Source organism: Lipophrys pholis (genome assembly GCF_963383615.2).
Source record: "Lipophrys pholis genome assembly, chromosome: 5".
Taxonomy (NCBI): Eukaryota; Metazoa; Chordata; class Actinopteri; order Blenniiformes; family Blenniidae; genus Lipophrys; species Lipophrys pholis.
This window is the reverse complement of record NC_137628.1, coordinates 17,086,548-17,111,269: the sequence shown is the minus strand read 5'-3', so window position 1 is coordinate 17,111,269 and position 24,722 is coordinate 17,086,548. Positions and strand designations below refer to the sequence as shown.

General features: G+C 41.0%; 1 protein-coding gene across 3 annotated transcripts in view; it reads left to right on the top strand.

The window, feature by feature from the left end:
* rhbdl3 (rhomboid, veinlet-like 3) overlaps positions 1 to 24,722 on the top strand; it is a 59,409-nt gene that overhangs the window by 8,306 nt on the left and 26,381 nt on the right. Inside the window, exon 1 of one of the 3 annotated variants that reach the window (XM_080462678.1) lies at positions 23,371 to 23,549. The exons of the other annotated variants lie outside the window; for them this stretch is intronic. Coding sequence (XP_080318804.1) covers positions 23,502 to 23,549 — 48 coding nt within the window. The 5' untranslated portion in view covers positions 23,371 to 23,501. Of the gene's footprint in view, positions 1 to 23,370; positions 23,550 to 24,722 lie in introns of those variants that run through there. 3 annotated transcript variants of the gene reach the window in all.

Below are 24,722 nucleotides of genomic sequence, written 5' to 3'. Positions count from 1 at the left end.
CCCATTACTAGAGGTCACCGGAGGCCGGCGGTGTCGACCGGGCAGGCTCGCTGCCTTTTAGGAATAGTGTCGGAGCAAATTGTGACGGGGGCTTTCACACGAATCAAACCTGGTTCGTGTGCTTTCTTTCTTCTCTTTCATCCCCCGCTCGCTTAAAACCTAAGTCTCTCATCTTTTTTGTTCTGAAGTTTGATTCTCCATTCAGAGTTAAGTGGATGACACTGCAGATGTGATGCGACTCAGTCAGCTCATCAGCGCTTTCATCGTATCTCTTTTCATCAGCTCTGCTCGCAGTTCCCGGCCGCCACCGCATGCTGGTTTGTCAATTTTATAACAAGGACACAAAAGCTGAAGGGCCCTTGGGGTAAACATCAACAACAACTGGATGGATGGATGCATGGATGGATGGATGGATGGATGGAATAACAACACGCAGGAATGCTAAATGTTTTATGTTGAAGCTATTATGAGCTCAATATGTGTCTCTGTCACTGCTGGTTATAACCTACTTTTGTCTGGAAGATCATGTTTCAGTCACATTGTGTAAACAAGCTGATTGACAGTCCATTGTTTTGTTATTAAAAGAGGTCAGGAGCTGCATCGTAACTGTCGTTCATATGAACAACAAGGAAACCTACAAACTCAGAAATATGTTAAAATTGAAAATCAAAAGACTTGAGGCTTCTTGAATATGGCGAGCAAATATTCGTTCAGGTCAGCCACAGGTAGCAGATTACATGAACACAAGAAAATACTGACAGCCGATCAAACAGTAATTCCACCCATAAAATAATCTCAGAAAGTAGAGCCGCCCTGATTTACCAACTCAGTGTCTTTGCAGGCATAAAGCACACAGCTTTGTTGTTTGTACAGAGCTTATTTTCATGTTACAATTGGCCTAAGTATCCTAAATCTCTGCTTTTTAGGAGAGGAAGACAGAACCAGTCTGAACACAAAAAAGGTGGAAGGCGCATGGAGTTAGTCTGCTGAACGACAATTTCAAACACACTAATCTGTAAAATGTTTCATATAGTCTCTTCTGAAGTAAACATGTTCATAGACATTTGTAACGTCAAACAGAGGGAATAAATGAGGTAATGTGTGTTGATATTATGCGCTATTGTGCCACAAAACAAAAATTTGTGTTCAGTTTTTGTATTCGCTCTATGGACGGAAACCTCCAGGCTGATTACTGCTTCATGATCAATGTCAGCTGATCTGGACAAAGTGGGTAGATAAGATGGGTAGATGGGTGATGGAACTTAAATCAGTTTTATCAGTAACAGCTGTGACTGACTGTTGGTTTTCATCAGAAATGTATTAGAAGTTTCAGATCCTTTTTTTCTTTTTTTAAATTACACATCACAAGGTTTTGAGATTGTCAATCTTATCTGGGGATCAAACATATCGAGCAGCTCCATTCATTCCTTGTTGCAGAGACTATAATCTTCCCACAGGTTGTAGTTACAGAGCTGTTGACAGAGCTGCTTATGATCCATCACACCAATGACTGGAGGTGTGTGTCTTTGTGCACACGTGGGTGGATGTGTGACAGACTTTGTAGGCCTCTTCTTCTCCGCTCTTGTGGCAGCCTTGATGTTTTAGGGACTTTACAGAACAAGAAATGGAAAAATGTTTCCTCATGTGAGAGTGTCTCTGCTGACACACTGACACGCGCACGCACACACACTCTTCGGGACACATTCCTGTGTCCTGAAATATGCTGGTCCACCGTGAAGCCTTGCAGGTGCAGTGCTGACACAGGTACAATATAACCCTGTGTCTGCGGTGTTTGTGAGTGTATGTTTGAGTTGCTTGTGTTAACTGATTACAGCCTCTTCAGTCAAGCACTTCCCATTAAGGAATGTTCCACTCGAAGCGTTGGATCGAGCCAGCGCTTTCATTTCCTTCGGTTGTCCCTGTAGAGGAACAGTTTGGTATTATTATTATTCAGACAGATGGCATGCTGAGGACCACCACATATGAAAGCTGACAACTGCACAGATGTTTCTGCCGGCTCGCCAGATATGGATGACACCAACTAAATTTTCTGGGGTTTGAACTCAAAATTATATGCTGGCTTTCAGATCGCTTTGTCCGACTTTGCGCTCAGCTGTCTCAACAAAGCACTGTTCTAAAAAACTGCTTCAGCGGCTTCTGCTTGTTTATTCCCCCCCCCCCCCCCCCGTCCCGTCCTTCTTCATGTCTCCCGTGAGAGATTGTGCTCGTGGAAGACTTTGGTATAGACAATAGGATGCTAGACATACATAATTCACGTGTTGTAGTTATTTTTGCAGGTACACCCATGTCAAAGCCTACAGGTATAGTGCATGCATTTCTGAGCTCACAGCCTCTGAATTCACTTTTTCATAAACTCCTGTTTATTTTTGACCCTTTATTGTCTGTTTTGTCATAAATCCTAAATGATTTTATCTTACAAAGAGATCACATGCAGCTGTCTGCTCTTCTATCGTTTTACTTTCTTCAGTAGCTTCTCTTCTGGTGGGTGCATATTGACAACTTTCCAAAATCTTGCTGTAAGCAATCACCACAGCAGCGATGCTTCTGTTAACACTTTACTGACAAAGCAGATGGGCTACTAGTCAGCTTTGGTTCCTTGGATGACCTGTAATAATCACATTAACATCTCCTATAACAGTTATTCACTTCACATATTGTGCATCAGGTTCCTCAATCTGACAAACTTAGCAAGATCGCTCAGATGAATAAATCATACAAGTGGCTTCCCTTTAGATGTTGTATTTGAGAAGAAGTAGAAGAAGGCAGGATGTAAATTTTTCAGCTGAAAACAGTAAATATAAGAAAATATTTTATCAGGCCAATAGATGCAAAGTGAAAGTGCCATATAAAGCCTTTACAGAGATAAAGAGGAAAAAAAGACAAAAAAAAATGCATGCACTATATAAGCTAATAATTATATATTCAGTATAGAATTATGTATACGTGAAATAATATACTGTATATACCAAACATAAGATATAAATACCCAATAAATGTGGGACACAATATCAGATATGTGCCTCGTTTCATTGCTATTAGTCTAATGTATGCATGTATTTTTCTTATAATCCGTAATTCTAGATGTTGGAATGATAAACAATAACAAAGTTATTCATTTACTATTTTGCGATAGTCTTACCTTTTTAGGGTGAAAAAGGTAATGTAGGAGTTTTTGAACCTATTCAATTGAATGCACATCACATAAAAAAGTGTGTTTTGCAACTATTGAGAGGCATTGCTGTGTAAAGCCCAGGTAACAATAAAACAAAACAAATTTCAGTACAACAGTGCTGCGAAACCATATCCAATCACTCCATTATAAGCAAGCAATAACATCTTACAGCAGATCGTTTTGGAGGGCCTAATACATGCAAAGTCCTTACTCAATACAATTTATTTACATAAGCATGAAATTTAGCACACATCTACAGGATCTCAGTAAATCAGGCCATAACTGATATAACTTCGACTGAATCATATTAGTAATTCAGTCATTTGCTGACACACACTGTGCTGGTATGAACACAACTCAGCTGAATACATCATTAAGCTTACTTTTTTAATATTGTTTGGCTCACATTATAGAAGCATAAAAGCTTTGTATTCACCAATACTCAGACGCCCTGACTGTTTTGATGTCACTTGGCAGCCTTTCCTGGTCCAGCCCGGCCCGCTCAGCAAATGGCCAAGGTGAGCGACAGTGCTTAGCTTTCACACAGATCGCCGTTCCAGTCCTGTCCCCTCTGTGTCGTCTTACAGGGCATCACTGCCAAAGCCTGCCAGCCAGGCCAAAGTGCTGAAATGGCTGACTGCGACAAGGACAAACTCTCATCCTGCAAAGCAAAAAAAGTAGACTGGGACTGAAAATATTTTTGACTTTTCATTTCTCCGCTGTGATGTTTATCCAATTCCAATAGTTTTTGCATTATTGCTGGCTGCTGGTGCGCTTTCACCAAGGGGCTAAATTAAATATGCTGCTGAGAACACACTGCTCATTTAAAATGTGAAATTATTCACTATATAAAATGCAGCCAGATGTCTCGTATATGAACGTTTGATGAAGGCCCATGCCAAAAGTGAGGAATAAAACTAGGTCGCAGATGGAGCTGGTCCCACTGATAATAAAACTGAGTTAAGTGCACTTTAAAGTTTGAGCTTTGGAGTGATTTTGTGTCTTGTTTCAGACCTTTAGAAACATATTATTGTGGTTTGACTGATCAAAAAGTGATCATTGTCTGAATGTTTACCTGAGAAGAATCTAAAAAAAAAAACCACACAGCTGTCTGGGAATAAGAATAAATATTATTGCTGCATTCTAAATGTCAGAATTAGCGGAGCAATGAGAAATGGATATAGTGGTTATTTAAAATCAATTCAGTCATACATTGCAGTTTTGTTAAAACTGCTTTTATTGATAACATGTAACTTATAGTTAGAGTGCGGTGTTAATGAAACGGTATTTCATTTAGGTTTGTCACATGTTGGCGTAAAGGTCTGTGTTTGGGCGGATCCGGCCAGTAAAACAATCACTGGCATAGTGCAGCTTCCTCCAGTGTTTTTAAGACTTCATAACTGTAATGGAATGACCCATTAAATGCTTATTAACTTGTTGTGAGAAGCTGAAATGATGATGAGATTATGGCTGTTCAGGTAAACAATTGATAAAGCTTTTAATGTTATTGAAAACAATCAGCTTTACAAACAAGCCTTTTCCAGATATCCCTGCAAAGTGTTTTTGTGATCAACTTATAACCAATTATTTTCTGTTCTTATTTGTGGGGGTAAATACTAGAGCTATTGAGCTTTTCTTCCTGTCGTTGATACATGTGTTCTCCAGAGTCTTAGCGATCTCTTATTAACGTTTTGTGCTGTGAGCCAGGGAAAACCTTATTTATTGCAGCAATTTGATGGTTTCTGCTGAAATTCCCCACTAGGTGTTGAACGCCCACTTGCTGCTGCTGCACTGTCTGGGAAAACCATCAGTATGAGCTGAGAAAGACTTTTACAATGCTGAATATGGATGCTTCTCAGCCTGTAAATCTGTCTCTAGTTCTTTGTCAGCCCAACTGAGAATTTATGTTGATACGTGGTTTTGTCACCTCCAAATGTGGCTGTAATCCTTGCATCTTAGCACGTTCTTGCTCAATTCAGACGCAGTCTCACCTTTTTTTTAATTTTCCAGCTGTTCACTTGGACTTGGATCAGGCACACTCCATGTTACTGCTCGGTGTGAAAGCAAGGCCAGGAAGAGCTTTCAGACGGCCATGACTATCATACTCACAGGGGTCCTGTATTTAATTGAATCTTTCTTACATTTCCAGGGGCAGACGGGGGTATTCTTATCTTTGTCGCTAGGTTTAGCTCAGCCTCAGGTAGAGATACAGGGGCTCATCAGGGTGCCTGTCAGGGTCTGCCTCTGGAGGTGCCATTATGATAAGACATATCTCGTTCAGGGAAAGCAGCTGCCAAGGTTATTATAACTTATAGCTGCATTTCAGGTGAACTAAAGATCTCCATTTATACATCACCTTTACTGCAGAGTTAACTTTTTGGGGGCGACATACGACTATAATCCAAAAGAGGTTTGGAAACGGTGTAAAATGCAAATGAAAAATATAATGCGATGATTAACAAAAAAAACATAATTCATTCACAAATGATCATTTTGTGTTTCACGAAATATTTTCTACTTCAAGTGACATTTTAGCCAGTTCAGCACCCAGACTCTTCTACTTTGAAATCATGTTGTTGTCGTGGTTGATTTTCAGAGGGAAACGATGGGACCTGTTGTTGCTCTTTAACGTCTTTCCAGATGAGTGAGCTGCTCACACCGTTGGTGCTAATGCCACCTCAGTTCATCAGCGATGTTGTATGTTGAGCTGGTAATAATCTCAATGGTTCATCTGTTCTTTGGGACACCTCAATCAAAGGTTTCCACAAAAATGTGTCCACAGATTTCCATATGCATGCACATATGTTTCAGGTGCATTGGCTTTGCTGGAGGTTTTATTTTCCCCTCCAACTCTTATAATGCAGTTTGAAAGGGCCTCCCTTCTTCTTTCACCTTAAAAGGAAAGGGGAGTTGGCCGTGGAGGGAGTGGCGTGGATTCTTGCTTGCTGTTCTTTTAGGATTATGGGAATAGGATTATGGAGTAGAAGGCCGCCCTCGTTCACCACCAGGATCAGGAGACAGCTGACTGGCTGACCGCCTGATTGTAGCAGATTAATATAAGCGTCTGTTGGCAAAATTTCTCCCAAAACAGTGCAGGAAGTGACATGTCAGTAGTGGCAGAAGGCATTTGTTCCCTGCTCTGGTATAATATGCCCTTTGCATCAGTGGTGTGATTCTCCTGTATGGATTGGGGCTCTTGTTGAAGATTGACAGACGTTTTGAAAGGTCCCACCCGGCCCAGATGGCAACCTTGAAAATTTCTGAGATCCCAATAAGCTCCCCCAGTCTTACCCCCCAACCTCGTGCAGCGCTCCCTTTTTTTGTTCTTTCTTTTTGAGATTTAAAGAAAATAAGTCTGGGGCCTCCCCTCAGGGCAGCCCGGCCATGGGTTTATTTGCCAGCTATTAGAGATCATAAATCTCTGTGGTGAATGGAAGCGCTGCCATCAGTGGTGCAGGGATTTGATGCTGCTCTGGGGGGAGTTGACCTGAGGGCAGGCCTGGAGCAGAAAATGGGACTGAATGGGAGAGAAAGACAGCCTCGAGATGCCTCATTAAACAAATGTTTCTCCTCTCTTTTTGTTTCCCTTTCTTATTCTGTGAAGAGCTGCTGAATGTGCGGAGCAGTGAAGGGATGTTTGATCGAGGGATTGGTCTGGTGGTAATGAGGGGTTCTCACCTCGTTGTAAAGGGGAGGTTTGGGGAGAAAAGGTCACCGATCTCCATCTTTGTCTCTGCGCTGACCTGCCTGTGCCCTGTGCCTGAGTGACACGGATACTCCATCATGACTTTGAGTCAATGTGTGTGTCTGACTTGTATTTGGACTCCTGTCTGTCTACTGGCAAATGTGCTCCTGCTTGTTTGTTGGTAAGGGTGACATCCAAAACAAACTTTCTTTTCCTGTTGATTCTTATGTGTGTCTTGGATCTGAGTCCTGTTTGTGTCCCGTTGGGTGCTTTTTTTTTTTTTTTCTCAGTGTGTTTTATTGTGTTTCCCTACATGCTTTTTCATCAGGGTGAATAGTTTCACTTGTGGCGACAGGGGGTAAAGTGTTTATTTGAACACATGCTAGAGAGCCTGCTGAGGGCCATTCAGCCGTCTGCTGCAATCCCCTCTGCTTTTAGAAACACCCCAGGGGCAGTACAGCTCTCTCCTCCATTTAGTCTGCCTCTCACCCTTCTTTTAAACTGTCAACCAGTCTGTCGTGCTGCATATTGCCTTCTGTCAGACAGAATCAAACCACGACCACACTGATGCAGATAACTTTGAAAATTCGTCTTTAAAAAAAAAAAAAAAAAAATCCACTTTTGAGATGTCTTGCTTTTCTGGTGTCTCTTATTTGCGTTTATTTACGTTGAGTGGAGTCTTTCCTACAAATTCTCTGGACGGAGTACCTGGAGGAAACCAATGCACACATGATAAGAACATGCAAACTCTACCTCATTGTATTTTAATGTTGTCAGCCCAGCTGATCAGTTGGGTTATAGTCTCACTGATCTGGGGTAGTCGCACCCTACTGCCACAAGAAAGTTGGATCTATGGTGACCAAGAGTGACCATAGTAATTATGATGGAAGCTGATTGGAACGAAAGCAGATAAATTATGTTTAGACAGGGAAGAAAGTCCATTTGTAGAGGAGTGGACTAAAAACCTCTCAGTCCTCTTGTTTTTTCAAGGATTGCATTTTCTCCACTCTCTTGACTGAATATGTCGCCACACATTCCTCTCTTGTGTTAAATGAAATGTACATGACCAAAAGTATCATGTCACTTAAAACTGACGATCTAATCAAAAGATGGTTTTCTTTTAATACTCCTGACCGAGTAATTTTAATGCATGAGCCTGACCAAATATCAATCAAGCCAGCAATATTGGCCAAATGACATACCACAAAATTATGATAATCGCAACATCAGCATCTTGCAATTCAGTAATCTATTTATTCATTACATGTTACATTGCTGTTGTAATACTCTAAAACATGATTGCACATTGCATGTTTAATCGACATGGTCCAGCTTCATCACTGGGTGAAATGTTCAAAAGTTTTAGAACTTAATGAGAAAAAACAAGTACCCAAAGAAAGCTTCACACATGCACATGGAGAACATGCAAACACCACAGAGAAAGACCTCCAACGTTGGACTGCATCCATCCATCCTGTATATCGCTTCATCCTGTCATGAATCTCCAAAGAGAGCGTAGATACAATATAATGGCTCATCCATGCTCTAATTGTCGCCAATCGAAAAATTGTATCAGACCTGGTAAAAGGTCAACTTTTTCTATCCAAAACAATCAGCGGAATTGGATGAAACATCTGTTGACTCAAAGTTGAAGCAACAGTCGCCCTCGCTTCAAGAAAATAAACTTCAGTCGACAAGTGGAACGGCAGGACTTGGAGGTAATAAGATTGTGAACCTGCGTGATATGTCTTCCTGTGCTTTATACTGCAGCAGGTGTCAAAGAGAAGTCCTGATGATATTATGACTGCATTGTGTCTCCCAGAGACTGGAGAGCCTCGGTCTGGAATAGCTTTAAGCCTTGAGAGGAATGTGGTTTCAAACTTTGGGGACCAAACTTGTGGAGGGGAAATAGGCTGTGGGTAATAACACAGCGACGGAGTGTGTGCGAGTGTGTGTTGATGAATGTTCATGGACAGCGAGTGGGTGTGCAGCCCTCTCGTGTGGTGCTCGGTAATAGATCTCAGCTGTCTGTGGAGCGAGCTGCTGTGATGTGGTGGAAATTAGCTGAGATGTCGATGGGACAAAGCCACAACATGATGCTGGTTGATCAGACTTATTGACACGCTATTACTTTGACACATTCAATTTGCATTAAGTTGCTCCAAGGTGCTTTTCTGTTTACACTGAAGTTTTCTTTTTCAGATAATTTCTTTGTGGCTAAATTCTTTTAATTTAATCCACCTTGAGTTAGTCAAGTAAAGAGGGTGACAGTATTATTTACAGCAGTGGGCAGGCTGCTGGTACAGAAAAGAAAGGTCGCACATTTCACACCTTCAGCAGAAACTAATATTACATCAGGATTGCTCAGACACACCGAGCACTCTTTGCATGGCGTATCGGCAGTACAGACCCTATTCAAAGGCAAAGTATCAAACACAAAGAAATGAAAAGAATGTGCTTAAAATGAAGAAGAAAGCTCACATACTCAAATTCCTGACTTATAATATAATTTTTATCTTTGAAAGGATGATCATTATTGTGGTTAGATTGCCTGTCATGCACAGATGGACTGAAATGATGACTCTGACGTCTATTTTTATTATCTTATGGGGACTTTTGCGCCAGATCAATTGTCCCCTGAAGGATAAATTTGGTTTGGATCCGGTGAGCCTGTAGGGATTTTCAGTCTCTCAGCAAGTGTGTGCGTGTGTGTGTGTGTGTGTTTGTGTGTTTCATCTGCATGCTCATGCACTATCTCTGTGTTTCAGTCCAGCACAAAAGGGGGATCAGATATCTAAGGATTTAAAGTAATACCTCCGTGTCTGACACATATCCACATATCAAACCATCTGTGTGCGCGCGTGCTACTGAAGACATCTTTACTCTGACCAGCGTTGCCTGGTTACAGGCCAGTTGGCAAGGGAACAGTGACGGCCCATGCTAATTTGCGATGGCCTCATACGGCAGAGTTTGTGTGTGGCTGCATGCACGCGTAAGATGAATGAGGTCTTCTTATCTGTCAAGTGAGACAGGTGACCCAGCGCTCCTTTGATTAGCTCAGACAGACACAGTGTCAGTCACTCCCACAGACACCATGAAACACACTTCTCTGCCATTGAAAATCTATTCGAGAAAGGCTGAAATCCATCTCAGGTGTGATGACCAAATAAGCAATTTTGGGAAATCTGCACAAAAACATTCATTTCAAAATTGAAGTGGAACTAATGTGTAATTCTTATATTTTCAGTTTCTATTAGGACAGCGTGATTTGTAATTCCAAGTATAAAATGGTTTCTGCAGTCGGAGTCAATTCAGCTGCTTTCAAAACAATATCTCATGACGAAAACTAAATACCTCAACATATATAAGATCTCCCAGGCAAGTACTATTCTTATGTGAGGACATGATGCACATGTAATGATTTATCCAAATAAGGCTCACTGAGTGGACAAAATGTGCATGTACTGGCAAAGAAAGATTGCAGTGTGAGTTCTAGAGCCTTTCTGTGGAGAGTTTACGCGTGTTCCTTTAGCATGCATTGCTTTTCTGTGACTGTCCATTTCTTTAGGTTGGCCCTGGCAACCGGTTCAGGACTTTCCCTGCATTTTGCCCACAGTCACCTGGGTGACGCTCCCAGCAACTCTAAGTTGGACAAAGTGGATACATTAAATGGAGGTTCATGCACGTTTGTTGAAACATTGAAAGTGATCACTCTTTTCATAGTTCTGATATTTGCAAAGTATATTAATGATTGTAGGAGCAGAATGTACATTTATTTCTCTTTGTTACACAGTCTATTGGAGTCACAAAGTAATTGGCAGGTGGGTTCTATATGGGGAAACTTCTCTTTTTTGTTTCCTTTTTGATCGCTGAAGCGGTAGACGGATGGATGTTTGGAAAGATGAGCGTGAGCTTAATGCAAACTGCAAGGAACAGGGTTTTTATATGGTTTATTTGGAAATAAGCAGTTGCACTTTCATTCATCCAACACACCAACATACAATGCATCAATTAAGATCCTCGTGTAGCATCTCAGGCTTAAAGCTTCAGCTTGGCCTCTGCAATGACTTCCTTAGCCTCAAACACACTGTATTTCAAAATGTCACTTAGCTTTAGTCATGGCTATTTGTAGATTAAAAGGACAGTGATTGTTACTTTATGTTGAGCCAATTTACCTGCTTGTTCCTATATAGCTAAGTTCCCTCTGCTGGCTGACCTTCTGTTCTGTATTTTGTAACACTACGACGGCTTGAGAAGTTTAAAAGAAAAACAAATCCGGCATTGTGTCAATTTATTTAGTTGCATAAATATGTGCCGCATCTGGTCACAGTTGTCTGTTTCACTGTGAGGGGGATGAAGAAAAACACGAGAGAAGGAGAGCTGGGAGAGTACATTAGACTGCTTGAGAGAAAAAGCAATTACCTGCTGGAGACTACGTGCATTTCCCATTACAGAGGACAGGAGAGCAGTGGAGAGAGGAGAGAAGGGGAAATGAAAGAAGTCAGAAGACAAGAGGAGAGAAAGGCCGGATGAGGGAAATAAAAGTAGGGAAGGCAGAAAAAGGAGAGAGGAGATACTGTGGCCCAACAGGGACTGAAAGTCAGTCTTCTCTGTGAGAGTTGACAAACCTAATCTGAGTGAATATGGGACTGCAAGGAAAGCTATGCTCTTGAAATGTCTATTTTTGGGTGGCCGGTATTTACACTCTGGCTTGCAGGAAGGTTTGATTTGGTCAGGTAGAAATTGTAGCATTTTTTTTCCTTTTTTATTTATAAAATAAACAGTGAAAAAACATAGTTAAGGAAAGTCCAATCATTCAGAATTTAGAGAATAACTGCATCATTTATAACTTTATCCAACTTTATTGTTCAACTGAGATGTATTTCTTGTGTTCTAAGGCTTGTATTCTAATCTTCCTCTAATTATTGAAATCCATTGAAATCCGAGTGTTGTCTCAAAAAGAACAAAAAAAAACTAACAACCAAAAACCTTTTCATTAGTCTGCTCTTCAGTATATTTCTGACTATTAAAAAGATGAGTCACATCTCGTAATACAGCCCTTCATCCACAACATGGAGACAGTGATGAATACTAAATTATATTGTGCATTTGCGGGATTAGCAGCCCAGCTGAGCATGTAGGTTGTTCCTAGTGGCAAATAGTTTTCCATTGTTGTCGCTTCTTGTTTGGTGGATTGTGCGTTTCAAATGCACAGAAACAATTTAACAATTTCAAATTGATTAATAGGTGGACCACTCCATCCTCTCCACTCCCGAATTCTGTTTAATGGGCTAGTTATTAATGTATTCAGATTGTGTAGTAGTCTTGACTTCACTAAAACTACCAGGGTACACTTCTCCATGCTCAGCTTTTCTTTTTTTTTTTGTCTTTTCACTTTGTGTGTCTGTAAAACTTGCAAGCAAAGTGGATTGGACCTGCTCTCTGTCCTATAATGATCGTCTTTGCACACAATGAGCGGGGGAAATCACAAGTTCAAGTATGCAGTCTGCGCGAGACTTGCTCCCTCAGTCTTTCACTGAAGTTTCCCAGGGGAAAACGCTGCTCGTATCCAAACACGTGTAAAGAGGGAAAGAAAGCCGAGTGGGTGAGAAAGCGTTCGAGCAGCTTTAATGAAAGTGGGTAATAATGGAGCGCTGTGATGGGACAAGTGACGTCCTCTCAGAGCTTGTTGATCTTGCTGATGTATGCCGTGTCAGGCTGCGGATTAATTGACTTGGTTTGGGCACAGCTGCAGGTTATCCTACAAAAGGAATCATTTCACCTTGTAAAATGAGTATTTATTTCCATAGCTGCAATTTAGACAGAGTTAAATACTTCCATTATGTTGTTGGGATTACATATGGATGCGATACTAATTCATCATCAGATTATGAGATATAGGCTGTAACAGCCATTGTGTGGTTCACAATAATAATTACTAATTCATATAAGAGTGTCGTGTTGTCGTAATGTAGAGGTGTAGAATTTGCTTCTTCTTATTTATTATTATTATTTACATGAGCCAAAACGATCCATAATCTCCTTGGTGTTCTCAAAAAAAATTCTGTCTATGCGTCACTATGTACATGGCTCAACACGATGCCTTAGGGCATGTAGTATATATGCTCGGCCTTTAGAGGCGCTGTGACTCGCCAAATACACCAAAAAATCAAAGGAAGACACAGAGAACAGAGAAATATAAAAGTTGACTCCTGCTCCTAGATTTCTATATAATTGTGAGTTAAATAGGTCTATGCTTTCACGTAAACGCACCGTTCTTGGCGGAGCATCCACACGGCACTACGTTTCAGAAGCCCGAAAACTGTTTTTCTTTTTTTAAACACTGGTCCTCGAGTTGGGAAATAATATGCACATATGTGTAATATGTAGTGTTGTAGTCGTCACTGTGTTTCTCAAGTTGACTTATCTGGCTCACTGCTTTATAACCTGTTTGTTAGTGTTTCTTTTTAAACTTGGAAATGATTCATACCGATGAAAATAACAAGTTTTTTTTAAATGCTGCTGGTATCACAAGTACTGTGAATACAAACTTAATTTAATACATTTAACAATTGGTTATCGTTCATATTGCTGAGTTACATCAGGATTAATGTGGCGTTCCTCCTTCAGTTATCAGTAGTGTTGAGAAATAGTTAATAAGCAGCTCCTGATTGGAGGCGACAGCTTCAACGAACACTAAAGCAGCTGAATCAGTGATTGTTTGTCTGTTCTATCTGATTAACTGACACCTATGATGTACACCACCTAAACAATCACGATTCCATCCTCGATTCATTTGGATGAGACGCGTTCTACTCTGCTATGTTTTGCTCCTCTCTGTTGGTCTTAGTCATTTTTAGCCTCTTCCATCTTACTCTCCCCCTCCTCTCCTCTCCTCTCCTCTCCTCTCCTCTCCTCTCCTCTCCTCTCCTCTCCTCTCCTCTCCTCTCTTACTGAGCTGTGGCCTCAGTCTTAGCCTCTGAATTCAGGTGTTGTTTATTGCTGCATTAACAGGCACTGCTGTGGCATTTTTTGGGGGGCCATTAGGAGTCTTGTTGAGGCATTAGTCATGTCTCTGAAGTGTGACGTGGGCAGAGCACTGACCGGGCTGGAGGGGGCCGTGACACGCATGGCGAGCTGGTCTTTATGCGAGCCAGACGGTTGACCTTTTCCATGCAGAATCCTCCATGACAGGGGAGGTGATGTCTGAGTAATTAACGGTGTGAAGCTGTGGTGGCTCATCGTTTCCCTCTTCCTCCTGCAACCTGCCCCACTTTGCTGTCGCTGTGTCACTCAGCTGTCAGGCGACTCCAGCGGAGGATCTCACCGGGAGCAGGGGAGAAGTGGCTTCTCCTGTTTGTGTTCATCTCAGGTGGAAGTGTGTTTCCAGCTCAATGCAAGCAAAGTTCATCGCCATGACTTCGGCGATAAATGAAATTGAAAAGAGGATCGTTTGAGTGACAGCAAGACCTAACTGTCACCCTCAGTCTCAGGTCACACAAAGAGCAAATAGCACAACTAGATTAACGGTCCCTTTCCCGAGTTTGTATTACTGGATGTTTTTCCAGCCTTTTAGTGTTCTGCTCTCAACAGCAGTACTTTTGTTTGCTAACTGAATTTCCTCTGTGGGAGAACAATGAAACTACCAACTGGCTGCTGACGTGGTGAGTGTCCGTGCCTGCCCGAGCCGGGAACGCTCCGGTCAGAACATGGTGGAGATTAGACCCGCTCATGTCAGCTCGACCTCTGAGATCAGTTATTTCTGTGTTGCAAGCTGCACAGACCATTTTGGTGTTACACGCGTGCTTTCGTGCGTCTTCGCATCTTTGCAGCACTGCCACTTTGGAGACTGTGGCACGGAGGTGCAGTGGTTCGCACTGTTGCCTCACAACAAGAATATTTCAAGTCCAGAACTGCAGGACAACTTGCTTTTTCTTTTTGATTTTTCATGTTTTCTCCAGCTTCATGCAACAATGCTAGTGCATACTCGTTGGCTTATGTAGTAACTTTAAATTGCTCATGGTGTTTACGTGTTTTTCAGGCCGTCTGAAGAGGGAGTGGCAATTTCCAGAGTTAGTAACCTGCCTTCCATCATGTGCTGACGCGGAGGGATTCAAGCACTCTGTTATAAAATACACATTGAGAAAAGAGGAATGAATGGACGTTTAAAGATGCAATTTGTAAAATATAACTATTACCTAACGTGCTCTCCGTTTGCTTTACGTCATATTTATATTTTTTAAAAAGTTGGGATTATTTACTTTATAACCACTGTGTGACAGATTACAAAGACAACTTTAATAGTCTCAGATTTCAGCAACACAACTTAGATTATTTTATAATCACATGTATTAATCAGGTCATCAGTTCAGAAAAACGCCATGAGTGATGTCGCATGCAAACAGCGGTATTCAAGTGAGGGTTCAGCATTAGGCCGTTTTACACGAGAACGAGCTACAAGACATCGTATTGTTTGCTTGTGTTTGACACACATAAACAATGCAATCATTTTCAAACGTTGCAAATCACATTATGCGCTGTGCTTTCATTTATTAGCAGAAACTTCTAATGAACATTTCAAATTCATGACAGTAAACTTGGAAATGGATAGTGTGTGTAATTTAGTTCTGCCATCAGACGAAATGATCAGTGCGTACTGTTTGTAGATCAGTTCTGTGTGTGTGTGTGTGTGTGTGTGTGTGTGTGTGTGTGTGTGTGTGTGTGCAACTTCAAGTTTTAATCATTTTTTACGTGCAAACCTTTCGTAGATCAGACCCATAGTGGCAAAAAATCCCAGAAGGAAGCCATGTACTTGATGAATGTGTTGAGGAAGAGTTTGTATTGACATAAGCTACAGTAACGACCGATTTTGAATAATTTAGTAAGTCTGCCAGGTTTGCAGCAAGATGATAAATAAGCAAAGTTTGCTTGCAAATGGACCTGTGTTGAGCTGAGAACTGGCATCAATAACGGCTGAAGACAGGACAAATATATAGCCTGCGAGATGCTTGGATCCTTTTTTTATAACTACATAGAGCTAAAGCAACATACAGTGACACTCCAGTCAACTCTATTAGTGAAGGTATGCAATCAACTCAAGCTGTTTATTTACACTATGTTGGGAGACCGAGTGCTGTCAAGTGATAGGGGCCAGTGGGTTATCTTGTTAACCTCAGCAACACAAACGTATATCACTGAAATGAAAACATCACTGCTGACTCCCATTTCTTTCATTTGTTGTCCCATTGCTTTACCTTTAAGCAGTTCATTTATGAGAGGGTTAAGCGTGTGCACACAGAGTAATAACATCTGAAAAAACATTGCTGATATTTGAAAACATTCATTTGCACAAGCAGTTAGAATTACAGGATATTAAAATGACAACAGATAATGTCATCAATAATGTTCATGATACAGAAAAGTTGCTGATTAATCCACTGTGTAGGATGGGACTTAGTAAAAATATATGCAGGTTGAATAATTTGTGTTTTGTGCCATTGTTTTTTTTTTTGTCATTCTGGCTTGATGTCACCGTGTACCTGTGTGGAAGCATTTTGGCTTTAAAGGTTTCTGTGAGAAAGTCTTTTTAAGACTGGTTTCCTCTTTCCAAAATAACACATTGGTTTTCCATCCATGTAAATAATTTCAGATCAGTTTTAACACTGGCTTTTCTGTCAGCTGTCAGTCTGAGTGTTTGACTTTTCACCCTCCCGCGCCCCCCTCACTTCATTTGGAGCTGCTGCCCGCTGACAAGCTGTCAGCTCCGCTCAACCTGAACTAGTCCCCTAAATGAGACCAAGTAATCTGGACCCCGCCTGTGGGGCCGGCGATAAGCCCCCCAGTACCACAAAGCATCTTTGAGCTCTTGCGCCCAACCACACCGATCATGTAATCTTTCAACTGTGTCATATAATGTGACTTAAGAAAGGAAGCATATGTGTGGGAGAGAAAACGAGACATGAAAGTTATCATACAGGAACCCCCCCACACACACACACACACACACACACACACACACACACACACACACACACACACACACACACACACACAGCACCAAGAGCATACTCTCTAAAGCCTGATTAACTGGAGAAGGTGAGTGTGAGTGAGTGCTTTTCCATTGTGCGATGGTCAGAGAATGAGGCGCCCCTGGTCTCGCCTGTCCTCCCCGGTGCTTCAGTGTAATTAGCAGCAAGACTAACGAGCTTTAACGAGGCGGGCTTTTTATTACAGCTGTTAATTGCTTCATGTCAAGGGAATAGCCAGGAAGCGTGGGGAGCTGGACCGACTGCGGACGGGCTTTTTTCAATGTGACTGATTGTACGTGTGAATGCTTTTCTTCGACCAACGTCCCACAACTCTCGTAAGAATAGAAAGCAGCCATCTCAGGAGATTGTGTTGAGACACACATTTACTCAAAGGTCGTTCCACACATTTTACACATAGAAGTACGATCCAGCTCTGCAGATCTGCAAATAATTCTGCTCCGACAAATAAAAACTCTGCTCAGTTTGGCTTGAGATCATCAATAGTATAATTTCATATTTTGAGGATGTATTTTATTAGTGTTGAGGTGGACTATTTTTTTTTTTTCAGTAGTAGTTACTGTCTTTGCAGAGGGAGAATTTATGTTCTTGATTGAATTGAAATGTATGGTTTTCAGTGTAAAGCTCTTTGGTGACTCCTAAGCGATGAAGAAGCGCTTTATAAGTGAAGTGAAATCCATTATAGCGCATTAAAAGGCTGGCGTATAATTTTATATCAAATGTCCAGTTGAATGTTTTTCTGTATATGGTTGAGTGTGAATTTTACTTTTGATAATTAAACGTGTGAAAGCCACAGATCAGCTTTAAATTTAAATGATTAACTTTTTTCAATCTGCAGTACAAATCGCAAAAAGTGATTGAGTGAATGTTTTAAGGATTAATATATACAACTTTGTTGACTGCTGCTGCTCAATCTCCAGCTATGTTAACCTTTGTATATTTTGAGAGCCTAAGTCACACTATTTGTTGTTCCCACCTGCTATATCATGTGAGTTTATTTCACCAGATTGTGGTCTGACTGCAGCTTAGCACATTTAATCCTGCCAGTCATAATAATCAGCGGACTCTGAAAGGGCTGTTGTTGGCTTCGGGCGAGTCGTTATGTGGCTGCACTGCCGACTGTGGTGTCTTTTGTGTGTGTATATAATGTGAATTTTCAAATCACATTCCGCTGCCAGGAGATAAAAGTCACATTTAATGAGAATTATAACCATTGCTTTTAAAAGGTTGAACAGATCCAGTTAAATTTTTGTATGCATGTCTAATGATTGCTCACATGCACGCTCCACTTGATGCTGCTGCTATTTTCCAGACGTGGTAGAAGAAACTTAATAAAAAAAGACCTGTGGCAGTATTTTTCCCTCACTAATTGCTGATGCGTACAGTGTTGCTGTTTATCCACATTTCCAGTTTTTTGTATGCTGCCTTTTGCTGCTACACTATGTTTCCACTCCCTCTTGTTTTGTGGTGTCCTCTCTGTCTCATGTTTGTTTCCTGTTGTGTTATTTCTGTCCATCTCGTCTAGTTCGGTTATTATTCATGCACTGCACAGAGTTTCGTCCTCTGTCCTTAACCACTTGGTAATGATGATAATGAGGTGTTGCAGTGGTTAGAAGTGTTACATCAATGTAAGTCACAACCTGCTGCTTGATGGGTCCTTTCCATGTGTGCATTAGTTTTCCTCCTGGAATCCAAAGACATGCTTGTTTTGTGATAACTGTAGGTATGTCTGGATTATTATTACTCAACATTAGCACTATGATGGATGGACATTGTGTCCTGGCTTGCGCCACATGCTGGCTGAAGTGCACCACAGATGGGTGGGAAAATGCTTATTATGATATGAGCTTAGTTTCTGTTCACACCTGTTGAGGGCAACGCGTTCTCCAGACTCCAACAACAGGTCAATGGAAAGATTTTCATTATATACAACTCTGCACATGGTACTATAACCCTGATAGTTTAAGAAAAAAAAAGATTTTGTGTGTGTAATATATTCTGGAGTAGGAAAGTGTATCCGTTTCTTTCTTTTGCACAGGAGACATTTTAAGGGGTCGTGGCAGGGTTTATATCAGCATGATTTTGTTTTGCTCCTGGTATTATGCATGCAGGTTTGTCCTCATTCAGATTCGCTGGTGTGTGAAGTAAAATGATAGAAAGCAGTTAGCTGAACTCAGACATCATCACCTTTCTGCTGAAAATAATGATGCTTTCACCACGACATGTTGCAACTTTCAGAATCAGAAATTACTTTTACAGTCATGTGTGGATAGTGATAGACCACGGGAAATTGTGAAGCTGAAATGTGAACTCATATTCACGTTGCAGGATAACACTTCCAAGAATAATTACTGCAAGTCACACATCGACAAACTCCACATGCACAGGGGGACCATGCAAACTCCACACAGAGAGGCCTACAAGCAATCAACCTGGGAATATTCTCACTGTGAATGCAAAAGAGTACAACAAAGTGCACCTCAGTTTTAGCATAATTTACTACTTCTATGCAGTTTCTACTCATAACGAGGTACATTAATGTTTCATAGGAACTGTTCAATAACATAATGGAGACATTTAATTGTTAAGTGAAGGCTGTTTGTGATTGTGCTCTTCTGATCCACAATAATCAGTGTTGACTGATTAATTAGTGAACCAGCAGGCTCCTAATTGCCTGCCAGTGTTTTGCTTTGACACGAAAGTGCTTTTTTTTGGTGGTTTTTGTTTCTCTTCTATGGGGCTGCATGCTTTTTAATTTTTCATGTGCACATCAGTAAATGTGATTCCTTCTGGAGCTCATACAAGGATGCATTTTGTAATTATCTACATTGACAATGATATTGGTTTGGTGCTTAGTGGGACACTCTTTGTGTCTTTTCCGATACTGGACCAGCAGCCTGTAGCGCAGCTCGGAAACCATTATGGCTAAAGAGAAAAAGGAAAGTCATTAGGACAGCAAATATCCTGCCAGCTCATTAAAATCTCTGTTATAATGTCTGCAATAGTTAATTAGTCTCTCTTCGCTGTATCTGTGCCATGGAAGTGATTTTATTTGTACTGGAATACGCAATCATTTCATAGTTGTACCCCTTTAGATTATAGGATTTTAATTGTACATGGAGTAATTCACACTATGAATATAAGCAACTGAACCTTTATTGTTTTGGTTGTTTTATAGATAAGATTAGGTAATGAGATGCTTGATGGGTCTGTATATAGAATGACTTGATGACTTAACAGCTTGTTTAGTTTGTGTTTCAGCACATCAAGCAGGGAGAGGCGGTTTTTATAATGATTTTTATTGCAAAAGACATCCACTCATTGTTGCACAGAGTCTGAATCTGAGGTTGGATTGTGATTAATAATACTGCTGAACTGGTTACTGAAGAGATATTAGTTATTTAGCTTAGAGACACAGTTATGTTATCTACACATTCATGAATATAGTCATACAGTTTTGATGTTTTTAGTACCCAAAATTCCACTGTACTGTGTAGCAAAAAAAGACCATAACTGTAGAATCATAGTTTATGTTGACCAAGCTTTGCACGTGTGATTTAGTAACAACTGCCACATACAGAGCTTTTCATCACACAGAAGTCTTAATTTGATCCTCCCTGGTAAGATGATGTTGGGTTGTTTTTTTTTACCCTTAAATATCAAACATTTCCTGCAAAGATGAAGCTCCAGCTTCATAAAGAGAGTTTTATTTTTGGCTCTTGCTTCTTACAGCCACCGACACTTTATGCATCCACATACTCACACTCATTCACACATCCATACACATGTTACTGCACCCTCAGCACGCGTGTCGCCTTGCTGATTAGTAATGGTGATGCCTACTACACCGCCTCAGCTGGAGGATCTTGTCATTAAGAAGCGTGACATGAGAAGTCTAAATTTAACTCCTCGGGCAGTGTGGATGTGTGCAGTGAGATTGTTGCTTCTTCTCCTTTTCCACAAGCAAACTTCTACTCTTTTAAGGTACTTGTACAACTTTAATGATTCCTCTCACTGTATAACAGATACTAGAAATAGACGTTAACAATTGGAAAAGGTCCCTGCGTGTCATTGCATCCCCAAGAAACAGGTCACGCATGTCATGCTGCTTCAAAGGACTCTTCATGCCTGTTACTGCATGAATCTGTTCAACAGAATTATTTTCCAGTGTGAAATTAGATGACTTTACTGGGATAAGGCCTGAAATTCCTGCCGTGTCAGCTTGCTTCACAGCCTGTCTGCAGTATCACGGAGAAGACCGCGAGGAGTCGAACAGTGACTGGACGGAGTGACTGTTGCGTTGACTCAGAGCAAACGTCTTCGTACCACTTTGAAGTCAGCACTTTGTGATTACATGGTACAGTACCGGCTGATTCCAGCAGAGCTCACAGCGTGCGGCCAGTCTGGAAGTTTGATGATGTTGCTATCAGTGTGTTTTGTGGTATATTTTCTGCTGATGCAACATAAATTCACAGGTTTGTTGTTTCGCTGGGGATGTCTTTCTGCAGAACTTTGAATCAATTTTTTCATTATGGATTTTTTTTAAAATGTGACTTTCTGAACATGGATGGAACCAAATTAACTTGGGACATCTTTGTGTTACTTACTGCCTCTTTCAATTATCCAAGACATCTCTTTATTTACTCCCCAATGCCTCCTTCGTCCTCTCACCCTGTGCTTACCGTTTCAGCTCATCAGCAGCTCGTAGCTGTTGGATGATGACCTGTGTCAGTCTTGGTCAAAAGTCAAAGATCAAAGAGGTCAGACAGGTCCAACATTCGGAGGTTAAGTTGGTCTGATCGTCTGAAATGATTTCCTGGCAAGCTCTTTTTCTTTGGTTTAACATTAAAGTAATATTTTATTAAAACAAAGTAATAACTTGTGATGAATGTCACGCTCAAAGTACTTTTTTTTGTTGATGGTTGTTTTCTCTTCATCTTTTATGACTTTGGAATAGATGTGATGAGACATCTTTTTTTCTTTATTAACACGTTCTTCAGTTCTCTGACCCTTACAAACAGCCCACTCTCTCCTTCCTTAATATTCAGCTTCATGAAAATGAGGCTGGAGACAAAAAGCCTTGCATTGTGCCCAATCTGCTCCCCCAACACAGTACACCCCCCCCCCCCCGTCCTCCATTACCCTCCGCTGCTGTTCCCTCTCCCCCTCACTGAGAAGCCTCTAATGTGAAAGCTCATTGGTTGTGAATGCTTGGTATGCTTTGCGATATTATGAGTGTGTGTGCGTTGCTTTGTTGCTTGCAAACTGAGCCTTAGACTGCCGAGACAAAAACAGTTTGATAATAAGAAAGCATGTGAGCTTCATGTTCCTTTACATTCACGGTTTTGTTTATGTCTCATATGCAGAAGCTGAATAAGAATTATTATTTCACTGCATCAAACAGTGGAAAAAAAATGCAAAACTAAAATTACATTTGCAAAATAATTTGTAGTCATCTCGCAGATGTCTTTTTATCCAATTACCCAATGAAACCATCACAAAGTGTAGACCTTAGATGATACATGGATAACCATGATAGAACATATAATACAGAAGCAAAGAAAAGCTACATGAATGGCTCTTATGTACCATTTTTATCAAAATATAATGAAAATGTTGTCTGTGTTGGAACAGGATCCCAACAACCAGCTGATATTTTTTTGGGGCAATAATCTTTTCTTTACTTGATATAAAACTGAGATCTGACTTTGCAGAGAAACTTCGATTTATTTTCTTAGTTTGTGTTGAAGCCAAAGCAGAATTCGCTGCAGAGTTGATCTTGTGTCATATAATGTCCCTCTCTGCACGGACCTGCATCAAAGGGGAAATGATCACTAATTGGAGTGAAGGGACTGGGTAAACCTTGCATGAAATTGCTGTCAGAGGCTCATTGTTGAGTGTGTGTGTCCCTTTGCAGCTCCACCCCAGCTGCCTGCCCGTTGACTTCAGTGCTCATTCAGCTATGAAGCCTGTAGAGTTGAACAGAGCAGTGAGGGGAGTTTCTGCGTGTGTGTGTGTGTGTGTGTGTGTGTGTGTGTGTGTGTGTGTGTGTGTGTGTGTGTGTGTGTGTGTGTGTGTGTGTGTGTGTGTGTGTGTGTGTGTGTGTGTGTGTGTGTGTGTGTGTGTGTGTGCGTGTGTGTGCGTGTGTGCAAGGGAAATAATGCATGGCCGCCTGCATCCGTGAGTGACGTGAGAAGAGATAACAGGCAAATTTATTGAGCTGTTTATTTTTCTTCTGAGGGAAGCCTGTGTGTTTGCTTTTGAGAGGGAAAGTGAACAGGAGGGAGTGCTGGAGAGCTGCGTGAATGTCGGGTGAGGGGGTGTTTTGTGTGGGGTGGATTGAGGAGGATGACAGGAGGCTGATTGGGGTTTTGGAGAAGGGGGTGTGGAGAGGCAAAGATGGGGGAGGTGTGTGATGAGGTTCTTGGATTGGACTGTAATCCTTTAGTCCTGGTTGGAAATAACCCCGCACAGTCTGGGACAAACAATATGACAGGGACACACACACACACACTGAGCATATTGTGCTGTTCCCACACTGAGTGGTGAGACTGGCTTCAGCTGATGTTGTCTCATCATGACAAAATGTCCACGACAGAAACTGGCACATCTGCTGCAAGAAAAGGTTGGTTCTCTTTTTTCTTTTTTTTTTCTTCCGTGGAGTTTACATTTTCATCCCGTGCTTGTGGGGAAAAAAGAGAATGAGGTGGCTGTTTCAGTTTGTTGCACATATGCAAGTGACAGAAACTCTTGTGTGCACGCTGAACTCAGCTCTTTTGAGTCTCATCAAGGCTTTAGTTGTTTTTAGATTTCTTGCGCTGATGCATATTGTAAGAAAAAAAAGGCCCTGTCATTGTGCTCCAGTTTAATAGGGATGTACTGATCATTTCTGCAACACCTCCCTCTTCCTCCTCCCTCTGATCATCTGTTGGCCATTATGTGTCAGATGGGACACACCAGTTGTCAGAAATAAATCGTTCACTTCCCAGATTGCTTTTTTCTTTTTTTTCAAAATCCACATATTACATTATATCTTTCCCAGAATTGGCTGTAATGTACATTTTTCACACATTACTCCTACATTTGTAAAGGGATGTAAGTTGCCACTTACTTTATTTCGTAGAGCAGACGCAAAGCTATCCTAAAATGCAGCCAATTAACACGATTAACATCTTGTTGATATTTTCCACCTGATTCATTTGGTTCGGTTTAAAAAAACAAACTACATAGCTCGAGTCACTTGTGTTTATTTAATTAAAATAAACAACATCTAAGCTTTTTTCTTTTTTTTTTAAACATTTTTGACATGACCTTAAATTCCTTAAATAAACCTGCATTTACAAATTGTTGAGTCACATCCGTCATTGTGGTAACCCACTGGACTGCGTTAGCAGTTTGCTCTCAGTACCGAATGATTCATATTCCTCAGATCGTGCCGTCTTGTAGTCTGAAGGTTTCACCCACTGTGTGGAAGCAAAGGTGTGGATGGAGTCAATGGTCCCTCTGCATCAGGGCAGACCAATATTCAAAGGCTTTATATGTTCCAGTCCAACCTGCAAACACTTGTCAAGTCATTTTATGCCTCATATTTTCTCTTCTAAGCTCTTAATAAGCTTAATGTTGTGCAAAACCGAATTACTACAAACAGGGTTAATTTTAGAGACAGCTCTGTCATCGCATATTGGAAAACGAGGAAAATGAGCCAATTCTGCTAATAAGTGTCTGCATTTAATTAACAGCTGCCACAGGAAGAGTGTGAAATCAATCTCCAAGCTAAATGTGGGTATTCATGGTGGTG